At 41.7% G+C, this 16,645-nt stretch overlaps 1 protein-coding gene across 2 annotated transcripts in view; it reads right to left on the reverse strand.

Moving 5' to 3' along the window:
* The window catches only part of Tsf2 (transferrin 2), a 77,350-nt gene extending 65,028 nt beyond the window's left edge, over nucleotides 1-12,322 (reverse strand). Inside the window, exons 1-2 of one of the 2 annotated variants that reach the window (XM_075876084.1) lie at nucleotides 12,168-12,320; nucleotides 6,037-6,303 (exon numbers count right to left, since the gene is read on the reverse strand). In XM_075876084.1, coding sequence (XP_075732199.1) covers nucleotides 6,037-6,303; nucleotides 12,168-12,222 — 322 coding nt within the window. In that variant the 5' untranslated portion in view covers nucleotides 12,223-12,320. Of the gene's footprint in view, nucleotides 1-6,036; nucleotides 6,304-12,167 lie in introns of both variants that reach the window. The other variant, XM_037426694.2, reaches the window with a different exon arrangement.
* Between the last annotated feature and the right edge of the window lie 4,323 nt (nucleotides 12,323-16,645).

Consider the following 16,645-nt stretch of genomic DNA (forward strand, 5'->3'; position numbering starts at 1 on the left):
AAATTGAACAGTTAAGGAGCATAAGGTATATACAAAGCAAGCAAATAGTAACATCAATTAAGACATAAGTCCAAGAAAATAAAAATTTATCCAAGTCTTTCACACTGCAGAAATCAATGTCAAGTGAAATACTCTGCAGGCCGCTTGCTTTTGCAGACTTTTTCGAAAGTTGTACCTGAGAGACAAACACGTTACATTGAAGTGAGCAACTTGATTGATATGTGGGGTTTAACGTCCCAAAACCACCCTATGATTATGAGAGACGCCTTAGTGGAGGGCTCCGGAAATTTTGACCACCTGGGGTTCTTTAACGTGCACCCAAATCTGAGCACACGGGCCTACAACATTCCCGCCTCCATCGGAAATGCAGCCACCGCAGCCGGGATTCGATCCTGCGACCTGCGGGTCAGCAGCCGAGTACCTTAGCCACTAGACCACCGCGGCGGGGTAAGTGAGCAACTTAGGTTAAATGACAACTCGACGTCATTGTCTTCTTTACCTTGATTGTCATAACTAGGGTGGCAATTTTTGTTTCGAATTTTGCATATCTTAACTATAAATGCAATGGAATAGGAGACTTTTGACAATTAGGAAAGCAGACATAATACACAGCAATCTAGAGAACTCGAAGGGACAAAAGAATGCGTTCTATTTATCTGATAATGAAGAGGCACGTTATTTGAAAAGCACAGAGTGTCATTATTTTGTTTTTTCCTAGGCAACAAAACAAAACATTTTACTGCAGTGAACAAACCCACAAGGTCATAGTGTTGTGCATGAAATATCATTGCCAAGGCTTAAGGCACTAATGTCCATTTCATAAGCAGTTCTCTAATGAGGACAACTAATAGGAAACTGCATGGATGCTTAAATTTGATCTCACCCTGATGAACTCATTAGCCTTTATTTCTTAAAAAAAAAACTGCTGCTTTAGGACAACATCTCTCCAATATTAGGTTTAGTAGAACGGCCTAGGAAGTGTAGTTTTGATTCCTTAGCCAAACTTTGTTAATTCTGTGTCTATGAGCAACCAGAAAGTTTAACATCCTTTTTCTGTTTATCCATAATTTCTTTAAGTTGCTAAGCGACTACAGTAATGTGATGAATAATCTGTTGCGGCAATGACACCCTAACATAAACATGTATGTACAAGGGTTCTCGTGGTCTTGTATGAAGTTGACTCTCTAGGCCAATAATAAGGTGGTGCTGTTACTTTTATGCTGTCTACTTTTCTGCCAGTACTTCGAAAACCACACCCTCAACCTTTCTCTAGTTTACTCAAAGATTGCCAGCTGATCTCAAATGTAGATGTCCTGAATTAGATGAAAAGACCTCAAACTGTGACCGGGCCCTAAAAGGACGTACTTTGACATCATATAACAAAGCAGTATTTAATGTGAAGAAAGTACCATAGTACTAATTTGACATAACACTGCGAGCATACATAAAGGTTTATATTTGGTAATTCTGCATTCTGAACATCTGCATTTGTTTGACAGAGTGCTCACCGCACTTTACCATCATTTAGCCCTTATAAAATTAGGAGCTTCCATCATAGGTGAACAAAGTATAGCATGGACGTAAAAAGAATCATCTTAAATATTGAAATGGTTGACATTGCTGTCCATGTAAGACACATTTTAGAAAACAGAGTTCCATGCAGAGTTTGTTATGCAGAGTGTTATGGAAGGTAGACAAGAACTTAATTTTCCCTTTTGAAAGGAAAGGGGCAAAAAAATAGAGATAGGGGGTGGTTGCTACACACAGTAGCAACCACCCCCTCCACACCCTCTCTGTACAACAAAGGATGGCCTCCTCGACGTTGGGTTTCAAGCTTTGCAGAGCAGCTTCCCACTGGTTCTCATTATTTACAAATTTTTGCAGAGACGGGGCAGGAGGGTGCTTAGGGCATCTCCACATGATATGATTAGGATTCGCCTTAGTTGCTGAGCAATATTTACAGGAAGAGGACAGGTAGAGAGAGGGTTAATGAGGTTACGAAGGTGAGGATAAGGAATGGTGTGAGCCAGCAGCTGTCGCCACAGTACTTCGCACGTTCATGGAATTTCATTGTAGATAACAGATTCAAACATGTATGGTGAATTTACAGTTGACTTTTAACGAATACTGTTGATCACAAGTACACAATCACAAGCAGAAAAACAGCAAACGACTCAGCCCTCATTTAACTTTGCTGCACTTCCCCACTTCTTTTTGCAACGGAAAGGTGGCAACTCTTATTACAACAGGAAGTTAGCTTTTCCACTAAGACAAGTGATACGGCCGCTGAACTTGTGATTATTTAAGGTATCGGAGGAAAAAAATTATTGCAGCTGTGCAAGTATGGAAGTGTAACACATTACTGGGCATGCATGTCATGTTAGAGAAAAGTGAATACACTTGCACACCCCGACGTTAACTTACAGTAAGTGTACAACCACGGCCACATCTGTGTAGAGCGTGTGAGCAGCTGTTTTTAACTCTGCGGGGTGACACGTTGAGGTAGTTTCGAATTTTTACATGGTCAACCTGACTACTAGGCCACGCATGCTCCCAACCCACCACATCAGAGCCCGAAACTATCCCAAGGTACCACACCGCAAGGCAAAAACCGGCTGCTCGCGTGCTCTACAGACATGGCCACAGACCCACATCTATGTCCATATGCCCACAAGGACACATTCACATGCACTAGGAATCAAACTCCACAAAATGTGGATGCCAGTGACGTTCCTTGGTTGACAATTGCTTATCGCTTGAAGTGTCAATCTTCCCCTGAATTTCTGCTTTTTTCACACAGCCAAATATGCACTTTGTGTAATAATTTGCACAAAGCCCGATTTAATTAATAATACATAAATAAATAAAAAATGTAACTGAGAATAAAAAAATAGATCTGAAAGAACATTAAAAAATTTACAAAATCCAGCAGACGGACCATGCAAAATAATGACGAGAGACAATGTGACAAGTATGATGCTGCACAACTACATGCATACTTGAACCATAACTTTTGTGAATGATATTAAAAGGTAGAAAATAAAGAACACAGCAAGTAATTTTCAATTGGTGAACATTCTGTTGATGCAAAATGTTAAAAATGATTATAGAGGGAGACTTTTCAACTAGTACTGTTGCCCGCACAGGTCTGCTAATGGCTTCCTGCAAGAGCATGTTTATAGTGAGAAATGCTACTACCGCATTTTCCAGAGTATAAGACACATTTTTTTTTTCTGAATTTTGCCCCGGTGCATTTTATACAAAGGTGGGACCTATATTAAATTGAATTGAATCTTTATTTTCATGTTTGAGACTACATAAAGGATAGCGGGAGTAAAAGCTGTATTAAAACAGCTTGACTAGCTCCTGCTACCCATCTTTTTTTCTCCTTTCACTTTAGAACTGAAGTTACTTCTTTTTATTTTTAAACAGCAGTAACAATTGTCAGGTCATTCAGTGAGCAATTGCAGCCGGCACATCAAAATTCAGGTTGCAAAACAGCAAGCGCGACTGAAAAAAAAAATAAAGTTGGAATGCTTGTGCTTTGCACAAGTTACTAAATTTTTAAGCAACAAATTTAGAATTACCAAGTCACATTGCTCTTTTGTTGCACTATAATATTATTGTTTTGCCCTTTTAGAACATTTATTGTTGTCAAGGGCTGACAGCAAAGGCGCTGTTGCACTTGCGAGGCGATAGTAAGGACAATCCATGTCGATGCAGAAGTGAGCCAAACAGAGTCAAGCCATCCTTCGCCAGTGTGGTCATGTGGTGTCAGCTGCGCTGCGGTGGTTGAAGGCTGTTTCACATGGCGCGATTGCAGCGAAAAAAATCGTTCCATTCTCTCCAAACGCTCTGTTCGCAACCGCCGCCGTTGGGGGTTTCATTTCACATGGACCGCGAATGGTTCGCGATTTTCGCTCTGAGACTGGAGCGGCGAGCAACGTTTCTTGCAACCGTTCGCTCGTGCAAAAATATAATTTAACAATCTATGCATTATGATATTATTAAGTTTCCATGAGTGGCAACGAAGAGCACTTAATTATTTAGTAATTTAAGAACACTTTCCTTTCCTATCTACACTTTAAGATGTCCAACAAGGGCATTTACCAAAACAAACACATCGAGGCAATTTTGACAGCTTGGCCGGCCCGGTCCTATTTCGACGGGTCCCAAATAGAAATCGCTTCCACCGTTGCGATCAGAGCAAAAATTTCTAACATGTTGGAAACTCGCTGCTGACCGCTGCAGCGGGAGCGAACTGTTTTTTTTTTCGCTGCGAGCGAATGCGCAGCCTAAAAAATCGCTACTTTTTGTGGCGTGTGAAACGGCCTTGAGTTGCCGTCTCTGCTTTGTCTGGTTCGTGTGTTCGGGTTCACCCCTCGGCAATCACGGAAAAGCTACACGTCGAAGTTCAAGTTGACAGCAGTTGAGTTCGCCCTTAGAAACGGTAACCGTGCTGCTGGACGACATTTTGGTGTGAGTGAAAAGATAGTGCATGATTGGCGTAAGTCAGAGGACAAGCTTAGGGCTATGAGAAGCACAAAGAAAGCTGACCGAGGATTGAAAGCCTGATGGCCGGAACTTGAGGCCCGTCTGCGCACTTGGGTACTAGAGCAATGTGCTGAAGGCAATGGACTGTCTACTGTGCAGTTGCATCTCAAAGCGCGCACGTGGGCACAGGAGATGGGAGTTGTTAGTTTTGCCGGTGGACCTTCTTGGTGCTTCAGATTTATGAGGCGCAACTCTTTGAGCATCAGAGTGCGCACAACACTTTGTCAAAAGCTGCCCGAAGACTTCGTTGAAAACCTCAAGAAGATCAAAGCATTCGTGAAGAAGCAGGTGGACGAAAGCGAGCTATCAGAAGATCACATAGTCAACATGGACGAAATTCCATTGACGTTTGACATTCCGATGGGACAAACTGTTATGCAGAAGGGTGATAAGTTGGTGCTTCTGCGAACAACTGGGCACGAAAAGTCACATTTTATGGTCGTCCTTGCTTGCTGTGCTTACAGAACCAAACTGCCACCAATGCTTATATTTAAGCGGAAGAACCTGCCGAACGAAAGCTTTCCTTCTGGGTGTAATCATCCAAAGCTTTCCTTCTGGGTGTAATCATCCAGGCAAACGAAAAGTGATGGATAGATGAAAGCATGATGACAGCTTGGCTTGAAAAATGTTTTGTCAAACGACCAGATGGCTTCTTCAATATGAAGAAAGGTCTGCTCGTTATGGACAGCATGCGTGCACCCAAACATAAGACTCAATGGCTCAATGGCTTCACAGATTACAGATGCAACACTTAGGAGGGTGAAGGGTGTCAAGTGCACGCCTGCAGTCATACCAGGCAATATGACGAAGCTGCTGCAACCTTCGTATATCTTCGTCAACCGCAGCTTCAAAGCTGTACTGCGGTCTTTGTGAGAAAGCTGGATGACCGACGGCGACCACAGCTTTACGGTCTCCGGACGCATGAGACATGCAACGTTTGGCGAGGTGGCCAAGTGGTTCGACGAAGTGTGGGATACCGTGTCTGTATCCACAATAGCTGCAGGCTTTCAAAAAGCTGGCCTTGTTGCGTCTGCGCCTTTCAGCGATTATGACAGAAGCGACTCGGAAGATGACAATGATGTCCCTGCGACCCTGCCCCGTGAATTGGCCGAACTGTTCAACACCGCATGAGAGGACGAGGCCTTTGACGATTCCTAGATAACGTGCAGTGAAGAATAAATTTTTTTCTGCTTACAAGCGCTCAATCATTGCATTTTTAGTGTAACCTATAGCCCTTTTATTGATGGGTTAGGGGAATGCGAGGGATCCGGAATGGGTAAGTACAATGCAGATAAAACTAAGTGCATGCTGAATTATGCTCAGTTGGGCTGATCACGCAGATAAGAGGTGCGTCTTATACCAAGGTGCGACTTATATATCAATTTTTTCGAAACGCGAAAAAAGTGGGGTGTGTCTTATGCAAAGGTGCGACTTATAATCCGGAAAATACGGTACATAAAATACTCTTTAGAGCTTGCTTACCTCTGCCATAGCGTTCAGCCAGAATAGGAATAACACTGTGAAAACGCCCCGCCGTGTAGACTTCACCAGGGTCAAGTTCCACCAGGTTGGCTTGACCATTATCCAGAAAGTTCATGCACTGATCCTTGAATGCAGCTCGCTTACATTTGAGCGTTAGGGAGAACAGGCGGCTTACACGCACTGCCTCAGCAAATTCTGTGCACTTAAGGTGTTCTGCATCATTCACAGTGCACCAGGTGACGTCATGTTGGCCGTAACAGGGAAGTGCTGAAACAAACAAAATGGATATAGCAAGCTACAGCTCTAGACAATGACTTCGAAAAGCAAACAGAATAAAACAACTTCAAACATGATCTTTATCAGCACTTCTGCTATTAAATCAGGTCCCAAATGGTCTGTGGACATTTGAAAAAGAACGAAAATGTAGAACTTTAGCCTCATTGACATTTCTTAGCTCTGTGCCCATTTATTCAGAAATAATCAGCACTGTGGTATTATGTAAAGAATACTGAGTACAGGATTATTAAATATTTATCACATCGACAGCAGGTTCTAGACAGTGAACTGGAGTCAGTCTGCAACTCTAACCAGCATCGTAAGTTTGAAACTTTGTTTGCAATGGTTAGTAATTATTTCTCAGAAATAAAAACCAGAATCAGAGGCTTTACCTTAATGGCAATGATATAGCTGTCACTCAAATGATAAGAGTGACATTACATACATGACATCTCAACTGAAAGGAGAGCAGATAGGTATGTGAAATTTCGTAGCACAGAAAGAAATGAATAATGTCACATAAAAGTAACTGCCATAACAAAAAAAAAGGAAGCTGTCTACAGTAAAACTTGCTTAAAACAAACTCAGATACAACAAAATATGTTTTATATTGAACAAGTGGTACACATTTAAATCTTCCATCAAACTCAATGTGGGGTTCTAACAAACTTCAGAAGTTCTATATACTGCACAAATTAAATTCGTTTCACTGACATCATCCTGAAGGGACAACATGATAAATGTGTATAAGGAATATGAGGCATCGTCCATGGTGAAAGTATGTGGTTGCAGCCTACATGGCTTACTGCCGACTTTTTTATGCTTACCTGTGACAGGGTTACAGCAGCGATGTGAGGTTAGTAATTCGGTACGTTTCCACACTACAGCTTGTGCTCGACTTTTGCTACAAATACTGCTTTATGTAATGCTGCCAAACGCAGAAAATAACACAGCTGAATACACTAGCATGCTCTACAAGAAATCTTGATGAACAAAGATTTCTACATGTCCTAGAGATGGTGATGTCACCAGGCTGGTTCACACAGCAAGCACATTTTTGTCATACCATACATACCACCAATCTCAAAGGGCGTTATTGTTGAATATCTGTAACCTGTGTCCAGTAAGTGAGAAGGTGCTTTAAAGAAATTGAAAACGAATGCATCTTTCAATGAAAACTTTGTGCAGTTGTCTCATCTTAACATTATAGGAAATATGGAGCCTCAAAAGAAACAATGAATTTCTGCCTACCCTGGTGAAAACCTTATTCAGTGCAACCAAACCATGAATTTAAAAAAAACATACAAAAATAACTTTTTGCTACACCACACAACTTCTATCTGTCCTGAAAATGCAATGGCACCACAGTAGTCAGCCAAAAAGTTCTGACACCTAAAAATAAACAAAAATTCGACTAAAAGTGGGAGTCCAAGTTCCACTCCTACGTGGCCTCTTAATGCATTTGATCGAAAATGTGCACCATACTCTATTAGTATCATATGCATCACCAAGTGGCTCAGCAACTACTTTATATTCTATTGTTCTCTAAATTTCGCTCAATATAAAACTTGCATCCTGGTTTCAAGCACGGTAAAAAATAGCTTACTCTATCCTAAGATAAAAAAGTAAATAAGTAAATAATAAAAAAGTAAAAAAGTAAACATATGCATATTGGAAATGTCACTAATTTTGATGCATGGAAAATGCAGTTTAATGTTTATTAATTATTACTGCATGTACGATAACATGAGCTTGCATACTATATACAGCACCAGGAGATCCCAAAATCAAGAAACTGTCAGGGGGACCTCATGTTATAAGTAGGCAGATATGGGTATTAGAGCAGCAAGAATGGTGTAAACAAACTAACAAGAAAAAAAACATTACAAAATACAAATTACAGTGAAATAGAAAACAGTTAGATATACGTTCAAGCAGCATTATACCATATTTTAACAAAAAGTACTCAGAAAACAAAACCAATGAGTAATGATGAACAAAAAAGTTGATTTTTTGCTTACCAAACACACAAAATACCAACAAAATAAAACCCCTAAAAATACACTATGTAATGTAGAAGTAACTAAAATAGAAAAGATTACTTAATACTAACAGAGATGTGCTTCTAAATTAATATGGCCATGGAAGTGATGAGTGGTTTTTCCATAATTATATCTGATTTTTGGAAACAGGAACTTATTGCACTTTCAAAACCTATTAGTTTTGTTGACGGGGTTAACAAAAACAAGGCAGCCTTAACGAAATTTCCCAATGAAAGACAGAAAACAGTGGGACAACTGATATATTGAAGTATTCCCCCTTTAAGGGGCAACACTCTTCAACCCCCAATTTTTTATTCGTGCGTTGTGTAGATCGAAGTATAGACAAACTAATGCAGCAAATATGGCAGTGATAACAGTACGCAGTCCGAAGTTATTCAACTTAGAAATTTCAAAATACAAGAAAAAAAAGAAATGCCGACCCGCAACTCGATTTTTGTGGGGTCACCTGACCACATTTCACTGGCCCCTACGAGGCCCGGTGACGTCAGAGGGCTGCCCCGATGAAATAAGCTGAAAGCGCCAACATAGGGGAAGCTCGCACACCACTGTTGCTTGCTTTATCCAAAGTAATGTTAACCTTTTTGCCACGGCAACAAACGTGGTGCCCGACTCCTAGCTTGCCTTCTGCTGTTTCTTTACAACATTCCGTGTAGCCCCCTGCGCTTATTCCGAAAAAAGAAATTTGGGGGAGGACAGGGGCGGTGAAGTACTGTTGACCATTCGCGAGTAGTTCGCTGCCCAATGAACTACAAGGGTGCATTGCACACTTTCAACAACAACGAAAAGCGCACTGCAGATATGGAATGAGGCAGCTCACAAAAGCAAGAAGATGGAAGAAAGAGAAGCCTTTCGTATGCGCATCCAACCTGCGCAAACCAAAAATCCAGTGGCGAAATGGTAGCCAGCATCTCTGTTGTGCTTTGTAGTCACAGTGATATTTTTGGGGGCTGCCGCATCTGTTCAAGGTTCAATAGAAAATTACAGAAAAACAAATAAAAAAGAAACACATTGGCAACCTCAGTTTTGATCCCATGCCACGATTGCGTCTGACGTTACATTTCTTCAATCACAGCCCGGAGCCCTCCGTCGTCCTTTTCGGCAGCAAAAGTTCTGGCCAGCACCACTACGTGCTGATACGGTCAGCAATGATTTTATGTCATGATTGAAGTACTAAATCATTTAATATCGGCTCTTAGAGCAAAAGTAAAATTATCCCTTGCCATCACTCCAAGCAAAACACAAATAAAAACAGGTGATTCAAAAGTTTTTGAGGGTACCTTTAACTCTGTAATGCCCACAAACAGTTATGCCTTCAGAAAAATTTCGAGAAAATGCTGACAGAACAGTCAGCATTTTCTCAAAATGTCAGCGTTTTCTCAAAATTTTTCTGAACTTTTACTCTTCTTGTACAGTTCGTTTTAGAAAAAATACGAATGAAATTTTATTAGAAGCATAACTTATTAGTATCAAGTAAAAATGATTACTTACTGTCTTATAATATGTAAGTCACTGTACCTGCTTGTCAAATCTGCAATAATTGCTTATCATGACATCTACAGTAGCTTTTAGTAGCTTTATTGAGGCATCCAATGCATCGAATGTGATACAGTGGGCATCAGAGGGTTAACCCACATAAATTATAAACTAATAAATTTGTCTATAACTTAAGGTAATAAATTATCAGTTGTTTTTGTTAGTTAAATGTGCGTACTTTCATTTGGAACTATATATATATATATATATATATATATATATATATATATATATATATATATATATATATATATATATATATATATATATATATATATATATAATGTCGGGTTGGTGAGCTAACGTAACAAGAATTACTTTGGTCTCAGTAATAAATGTCATCAGCAATTTAAGAAAATGTATTCACTCCCCACCTACCTCCATCTTATCTACCCCTCACAAGAGCAGGAATTGGCTTTCATAGCACAGTATCTTTCGAAATGGTGCTATCAATTACAACCTTTCTGTGATTGTCCAGAGGCTGCAGAACGCCTGACCATGGTGGTAGTCAGAATTGTAATGCAGCGCAGGGTGAGAAGAAAAAGGAGAAAGGAAAAACACTGAACCCAGAGAGGCCTCTACTGAGACCTGGCAACTCTGCAAGTGCATACTCTTGCCTGTAAAGCGAGGCTAGTGGTGCTCCTAGAGAAGTTATGAGGCACTTATTGGGATATCACTGTACTTAGTGAGGTTAGTACAGCTGGTGAAGAGCCTACACATTGTTAACTAATGAGCACATCCTCTGATACAGGGCCTCCTCGAGAAGAGAGAGTATGGAGTAGGGTTCACGAATTCACAGATACTGCGGGCGACCTCAAATTCTGCAGCACAGCATGCGCTGTGACCAAATTAAATAGGAAAGATAAACTGAAAGTAAGAAAGGGTTACACTCCAACGTCCAGCCATGACGACAAGTGAAACTAAGAAGATGTCCAAAGTAGAAATGCATAAGGTCTTAACCCAGCACACCATAGTCACGGGTGACTTCAGTGCAAAAGTAGAAAGTAATCACAAAAATTATGCAATTGGCAAATATGGCATCGAATGTACGAGTACCAGAGGATAAATAATAGTGTAATTTACAGAAAGTCAACTCCATATAATGAACATCATCCGACAATATAGAAATGGTAAGTGGGCACGCAAAAAACACTCACAGAGGGGGAAAAAACAGATTTCATAATGTGTGAGCACCCAAGTATGGCACAAGACAAAGAAATAGCAAACAAAGCAAAGTTCAGTGAAGTAATCGCTGATTACTACACTGAGGGATTAAGGATTAAGATCCCCCTCAACCTTATGTACACAAGAACAAAATCGCTTAAAGTAGGCCAGCCTAAATGTAGTCAGGGTAAAAAGAAAGAAAAAACAAATAAGTAGACAGCTTTTTAAAGAAGCTGGAGGTGAAGTATTAAGGCAAGAAGCAAGCAAGCTACCTAAAACCGCAAGAGACTTAATAAAAAGAAACGTCATCTGATGAAAGTGAAAGTAGAATTTCTAGATCTGGCCTAAAAACAGAAACTCGGCCACATAGAATCGTAAAGAAAAACAGCATGAAATCAGCTAAAAGGAAAATGGAACGCTCTTCTCTAAAAACTACATTACGAGCAGTGATCTCTTTCAGCTCTAAAAAAAGCATCTTGTCAGGTCGCGCAGAAGCACAGTTGCTGAGACCTTAATGCGGCAGAAATACAACACCGCGCTTCTGTCACCTTTACGATAATCAGAACGCTCCGACTCTACCAAGCACTGGCGCATCGCTTGATCATAGCACGGATTAAGCGTATGTAGTACCTTCACGCATATTTTTCAGTGAGCGCATGCAGTGGCCACACCAAAGAATAATTTAAATATAGCGGCACAAAACAACTAAACCTCTTGATACTTTTTGCACGAGCCACAATATCACATCTACAGAGAGTCACGGAGTGATTGCTATTCTTGATCACTTTAAATAACGCGATCTCAGCTTAGATCCAACAGACAAGCTCTTGTACGGGCGAACTGTTCAATTAAAGTTTTTAAAAAATCGTGCGGTTTTAACAACGCGCACGTACGAGGCCACGGCTAAATTATGCCACGGCCACAAGTTTTTCTTAGTTAAAAGCATCACAGAAGGAAAGAAACCAAGCTATGAGCCGTCAGTCAACACGACTGTCAGCAGCGCAAGGTGTGGTTCGCATGACCGCCAGATGCATCCGCCACGGTGTGCGGGCCGTTTTACAGCGGTTGAGTTAATAAGTAAACACAGAGGCTTACCGTAGAGGATAACTAATAGAAGCCAAGGCAATAAATGCCTCGACAAAGACCACATATCCAACTTTTGCTCAGACTTGACTCACGCGCATTCCGCAGATGCGGTCAACAGGTAGGAGCGGCAGCAACGCTTTCAAAAGGTGTGTCACTTCCGGTCCACAGGTGAATATTTCAAGTTAAGCGAGCAAACAAATGAAGCGCTGCTCGCGTATAGCGTTTTTAGATATATTCATTGCTTATTAAAATAAAGTAAAATTGTCGTAATGTAATATTGAGGTTTCTGCCTGTTGTAGTTTCGTTTCTTCAAGTTCAACCAACGCTTCCTCAAGAAATCGAGAAGCGTATGATAGGGGGCTAGTTGGTAAGACATTTAGGAAAACTATAACTGCGCTAAAAACAAGACACGAGAACGAAGTGGAGTCCTGTCCATTTCGTTTTCGTGTTTCGTTTTTAGAGCAGTTATAATGTTCCTAAAAATCCTTTAGAAACATGGAGGAAGGAAAAACTTGCAAGAGTTCTCGCAAGTGGTGCCTTGTCCTCGGACTCCTGGGACCGTGTTTCCATCTTTCCTATCTCTCCTATCCCCTCATATGTCCTCGCTCGCTGTCCCAGCGCATCTCTCTCTCTCTATACCTTTAATCCTATGCTTTTAATCCCTCCTCACCCTATCCCTTGTGAGCTACTGTTGAGGTGTCGCACCCTGATGCACACAGTTACGGGGCTCACTTTTCTCTTCTTTTCCCTCTTATAACCACTTCTCTTCCTCCACGTCTGAAAAGATGCCTGTGACTTGAGCCGAAGATAGATATAGCACAGAACACTGGGCAGTGTGGTAGCAATGGTTACCACGACGGCTCGGTTTCCTAGCCGGCATCGCTTCGGTTTTTGCTTCAAAGGTCCTACCGCTAACACCGCCTAACCGCGAACTCAACAACGATTAAAGCTGCCGAAAGCGCTATTTCGTAACCGTGCACTTAATTTTACATTATATTTGCGTACCTTCAGCAGTTGCACTGACACTGCATTCATTGTGAGTATTAGAAGAGTAGATAACGAATTATAGTACCAAGTACTCCACCATGGGAGAGTTGAAAGACGTGCCGTGCGTCTGCCGTGGTCAGACGACGGTGAGTTCGCACCCGTTCGCACCGCAGCCCAAAGACCGTATACACAATTAAAAATAGGGGGGGGGGGGGGGGGGTTGAAATAGTAGGTACCGATTTAGAGTACTTGGTACTCTACTACGGGAGAGCAAGAAGCCGTCCCCAAAGATTCCCAACGATTCCGAGTGTAAACTATTACTACCTACAGTGACATGGCTCGTGAAACACTGGCAGTTAACTTTGGATCACGTAAAATTACCTGCTTTGTGATTCTGGTTTTACATGTAAAAAATTAACGCACTAATCAATTTTCTTTCAGCATTGTGACACAAATTTTTGTCAAAAAATCTAGCACCAGTCAGAGACACGATTTTTTATTTAAAGATATATTTATTCATCATAGTATTTTATCTAGGCGATGTCATCAACTTGCAAAAAAAAACTTCTCTTTCAAAAACAACTGTCTCATAGCCTCGACATTCTACGCAACGTCATAGCTTACCAACATGTATTGGGGGGGTAGCTGTAGTAGTAGTACAAAACTCTATTATGTACATAATCCAGACAGACTAAAGAAAAAGCTCGTAAGCTACTAAACATCAACGAAAAGTGTTGTAATTTGTCTGTTATGTTTTAGTTTCATGTACGTGACGTCAGTTTTTGTCTTCCGGTGTTGCGTCGCCATCGCCGAGCACATGTGTCTCTGCATGGAGGAAGGCGTCTCTGTCACTTCCTCCATGCTCTCTGTCGTCGCGACGATAGTTAAAGCGCGAGAACAGAACGACGATGCAGAGACAAGAATGACACGAGCGCTTGTGCCTTTCCTGTCTCTGCGTCGTCGTCCTGTTCTCGTCATGCCATACCACAGACCAACTAGCCCAAGTTGCCACACTTTTGAACCGAAGAGCTAGTCCCGGGCTTCCGGCCCTCTCCAGTTCTCTTCTTCTCCGCTCCCCCAAAGGCCCAAAGGGTGGTAGTGGTTAGAAGATGAGAAAAGGCACCTAATTTCTGCAACCCGGTCGGGAGCACGGCGCAGTGCCTCCCAAAGGGGCATAGAATTTCATGAAACTCTGTGCCAAAGAGTGTCGGCTGCGATCGCTTGCTGCGGCGGCAGCTTTAAACGTAGAGTTTCCTAATTACTGCCCCGCCGCGGTGGTCTAGCGGCTAAGGTACTCGGCTGCTGACCCGCAGGTCACGGGATTGAATCCTGGCTGCGGCGGCTGCATTTCCGATGGAGGCGGAAATGTTGTAGGCCCGTGTGCTCGGATTTGAGTGCACGTTAAAGAACCCCAGGTGGTCGAGATTTCCGGAGCCCTCCACTACGGCGTTTCTCATAATTATATGGTGGTTTTGGGACGTTAAACCCCCGATATCAATCAATCCTAATTACTCTATGGCTTTAAACCTTCTTGCCTCTGAGAACAAAGCAATGTTTACTGCCGTCTTGGAGGCAACACAGTCGTGTTTTTTTGATGGCGTCACTTCCGAATCTAGCAGAAGTAGCAAGAAAACTTTATGAGATGGTAAAAAAAAAAAAAAAACCCGTCGCGGGCTCGGCATTTCAAAAGCCATAAAAAAGCGTGCGACCAAGGAAGTTACTTGCGTGCGATGTCGCATGTCGCAGTCATCTTTCTAGAGGAGGCAGTGGCCAGTGGGTGCCTAGAAAGTGGAGGTGTGCTGACGCCGCTCAACCCTTCTAGTACACTCTAACCGGGTGAAAATAGCATCAATAGCATTTCGATGTAATTTCAGCTATACTCCCCAGGATGCCGCAGCGGCGGCTTAATTCCTATGGGGGTACACGATTGCAGCGCCAGATTCCTCTCTTGGTATTATTGTATGACACTCTATGTATAGTTTGTGTATAGTTTTGACCAGCGATACACCTGGCAACATTGTTTGTATTATCATCACCATCATCACACATAGAAGTTATAATATAGTTCTAGTGTCGGGCAGTGGAGTGATTCCGAGTGAACGAGGCGGCCGCGCCGCACCTCGGCTGCTTCTCCAGCGGGTGGCAGTAGCGTCGGCTGTAGTCGCATAGTACTAAAAGTATCAGAAACGTCTGCATTGGGAGCGCGCACGCCCGAGCCTGCGAAAGCGTGCAATTGCTCGTTTTTAGCGCGTTTATTGCGTTTTTGAGCCTTTATCAGTGAACGCACCTGCTACGCGCAATGTTGTACGAGTGAAAATGCAGGCACGCCGAAATGGCGTCGATATACTCGTTGTTTCAAGAGTCTGCCGACCTACCACCCCCTCCCCCCCCCCCCCAAAAAAAAAAAAAAATGTCAATCGGAATTTGCACGGATCCGCCTAGCTTCTTACTCAATCAGCGCTTTGAGCTGCGTTACATCATAAGTGGCTACTGGTGAACTACAAAGAGAAAAGTATCAAAACCGTGATTAAATCATACGCTCGTTTTGTCGGCAGTCTCTATGATATCCAGAGCAGAGTGTTCCTCATATCAGCCTACATGCGCTCAATTGTTTCCCGAGAAACCTGAGTATAAGTAACGTTGCCGCAACATTAATCGGTGACGACTCTGTTTTATCATGCCAGTTTTGCAGAAGATAATAATTATTGCTTTCCGAAAGGTTTAATACACATTAAACTTAATAAAACAACACACACACATATTAAAAAGTGTCAATTGTATATATAGCTTGTCTGATAATTTGCGTAAATTTATTGTAACCAGTTCTCATTTTTGTATCGACAGCTTAAATTGTGCTGCTTTCCAAATATTCTATTGGCGTAACGACATTGCAAGCTACAAACGAACAATTTTACGACGATGTTTTGTATTATAAGCGTAGTTCTATTATTATATGAGACGTTAAGCCCCATATATTATATCTATTATTATTATGAAAGATGTAGGCAGGCAGTGGTAGTGGTGCATCTTGTTTTGAGAAATTTACCTTCCTTTTATATGCAGTAAACACACACACACACACACATACACACACACACACACACACACACACACACACACACACACACACACACACACACACACACACACACACACACACACACAAACATATATAGCAGAACGCGCAACTTTGGCACTTCATGGTCACTGTGAATACGTGTAAATATTTTAGTATACTCCGAAAAGTTAAATTACGAAAACATTTCGTAATGTAGAGGGTTCAGATTCCCTTCCTCTCCCCTCTTTACTTATGGCTTTCTGGTTTTGCGTGCGTGTGACACAGTATTTGTTTTTTTAATCTCACAGCTTTCTGACCACAGCTAACTTCCAATAAATCGGCTCTGTTATTAAGAGAGAAGGAATCAGTATAAAACACACTTTTTGAATTATTTTCGATCTCTCACAAGCGCTTTTATGGAGCTCAAGTTCAGTAGATTGGC

The sequence above is a fragment of the Rhipicephalus microplus genome, chromosome X, assembly GCF_043290135.1.
Source record: "Rhipicephalus microplus isolate Deutch F79 chromosome X, USDA_Rmic, whole genome shotgun sequence".
In the NCBI taxonomy this organism is placed as follows: Eukaryota; Metazoa; Arthropoda; class Arachnida; order Ixodida; family Ixodidae; genus Rhipicephalus; species Rhipicephalus microplus.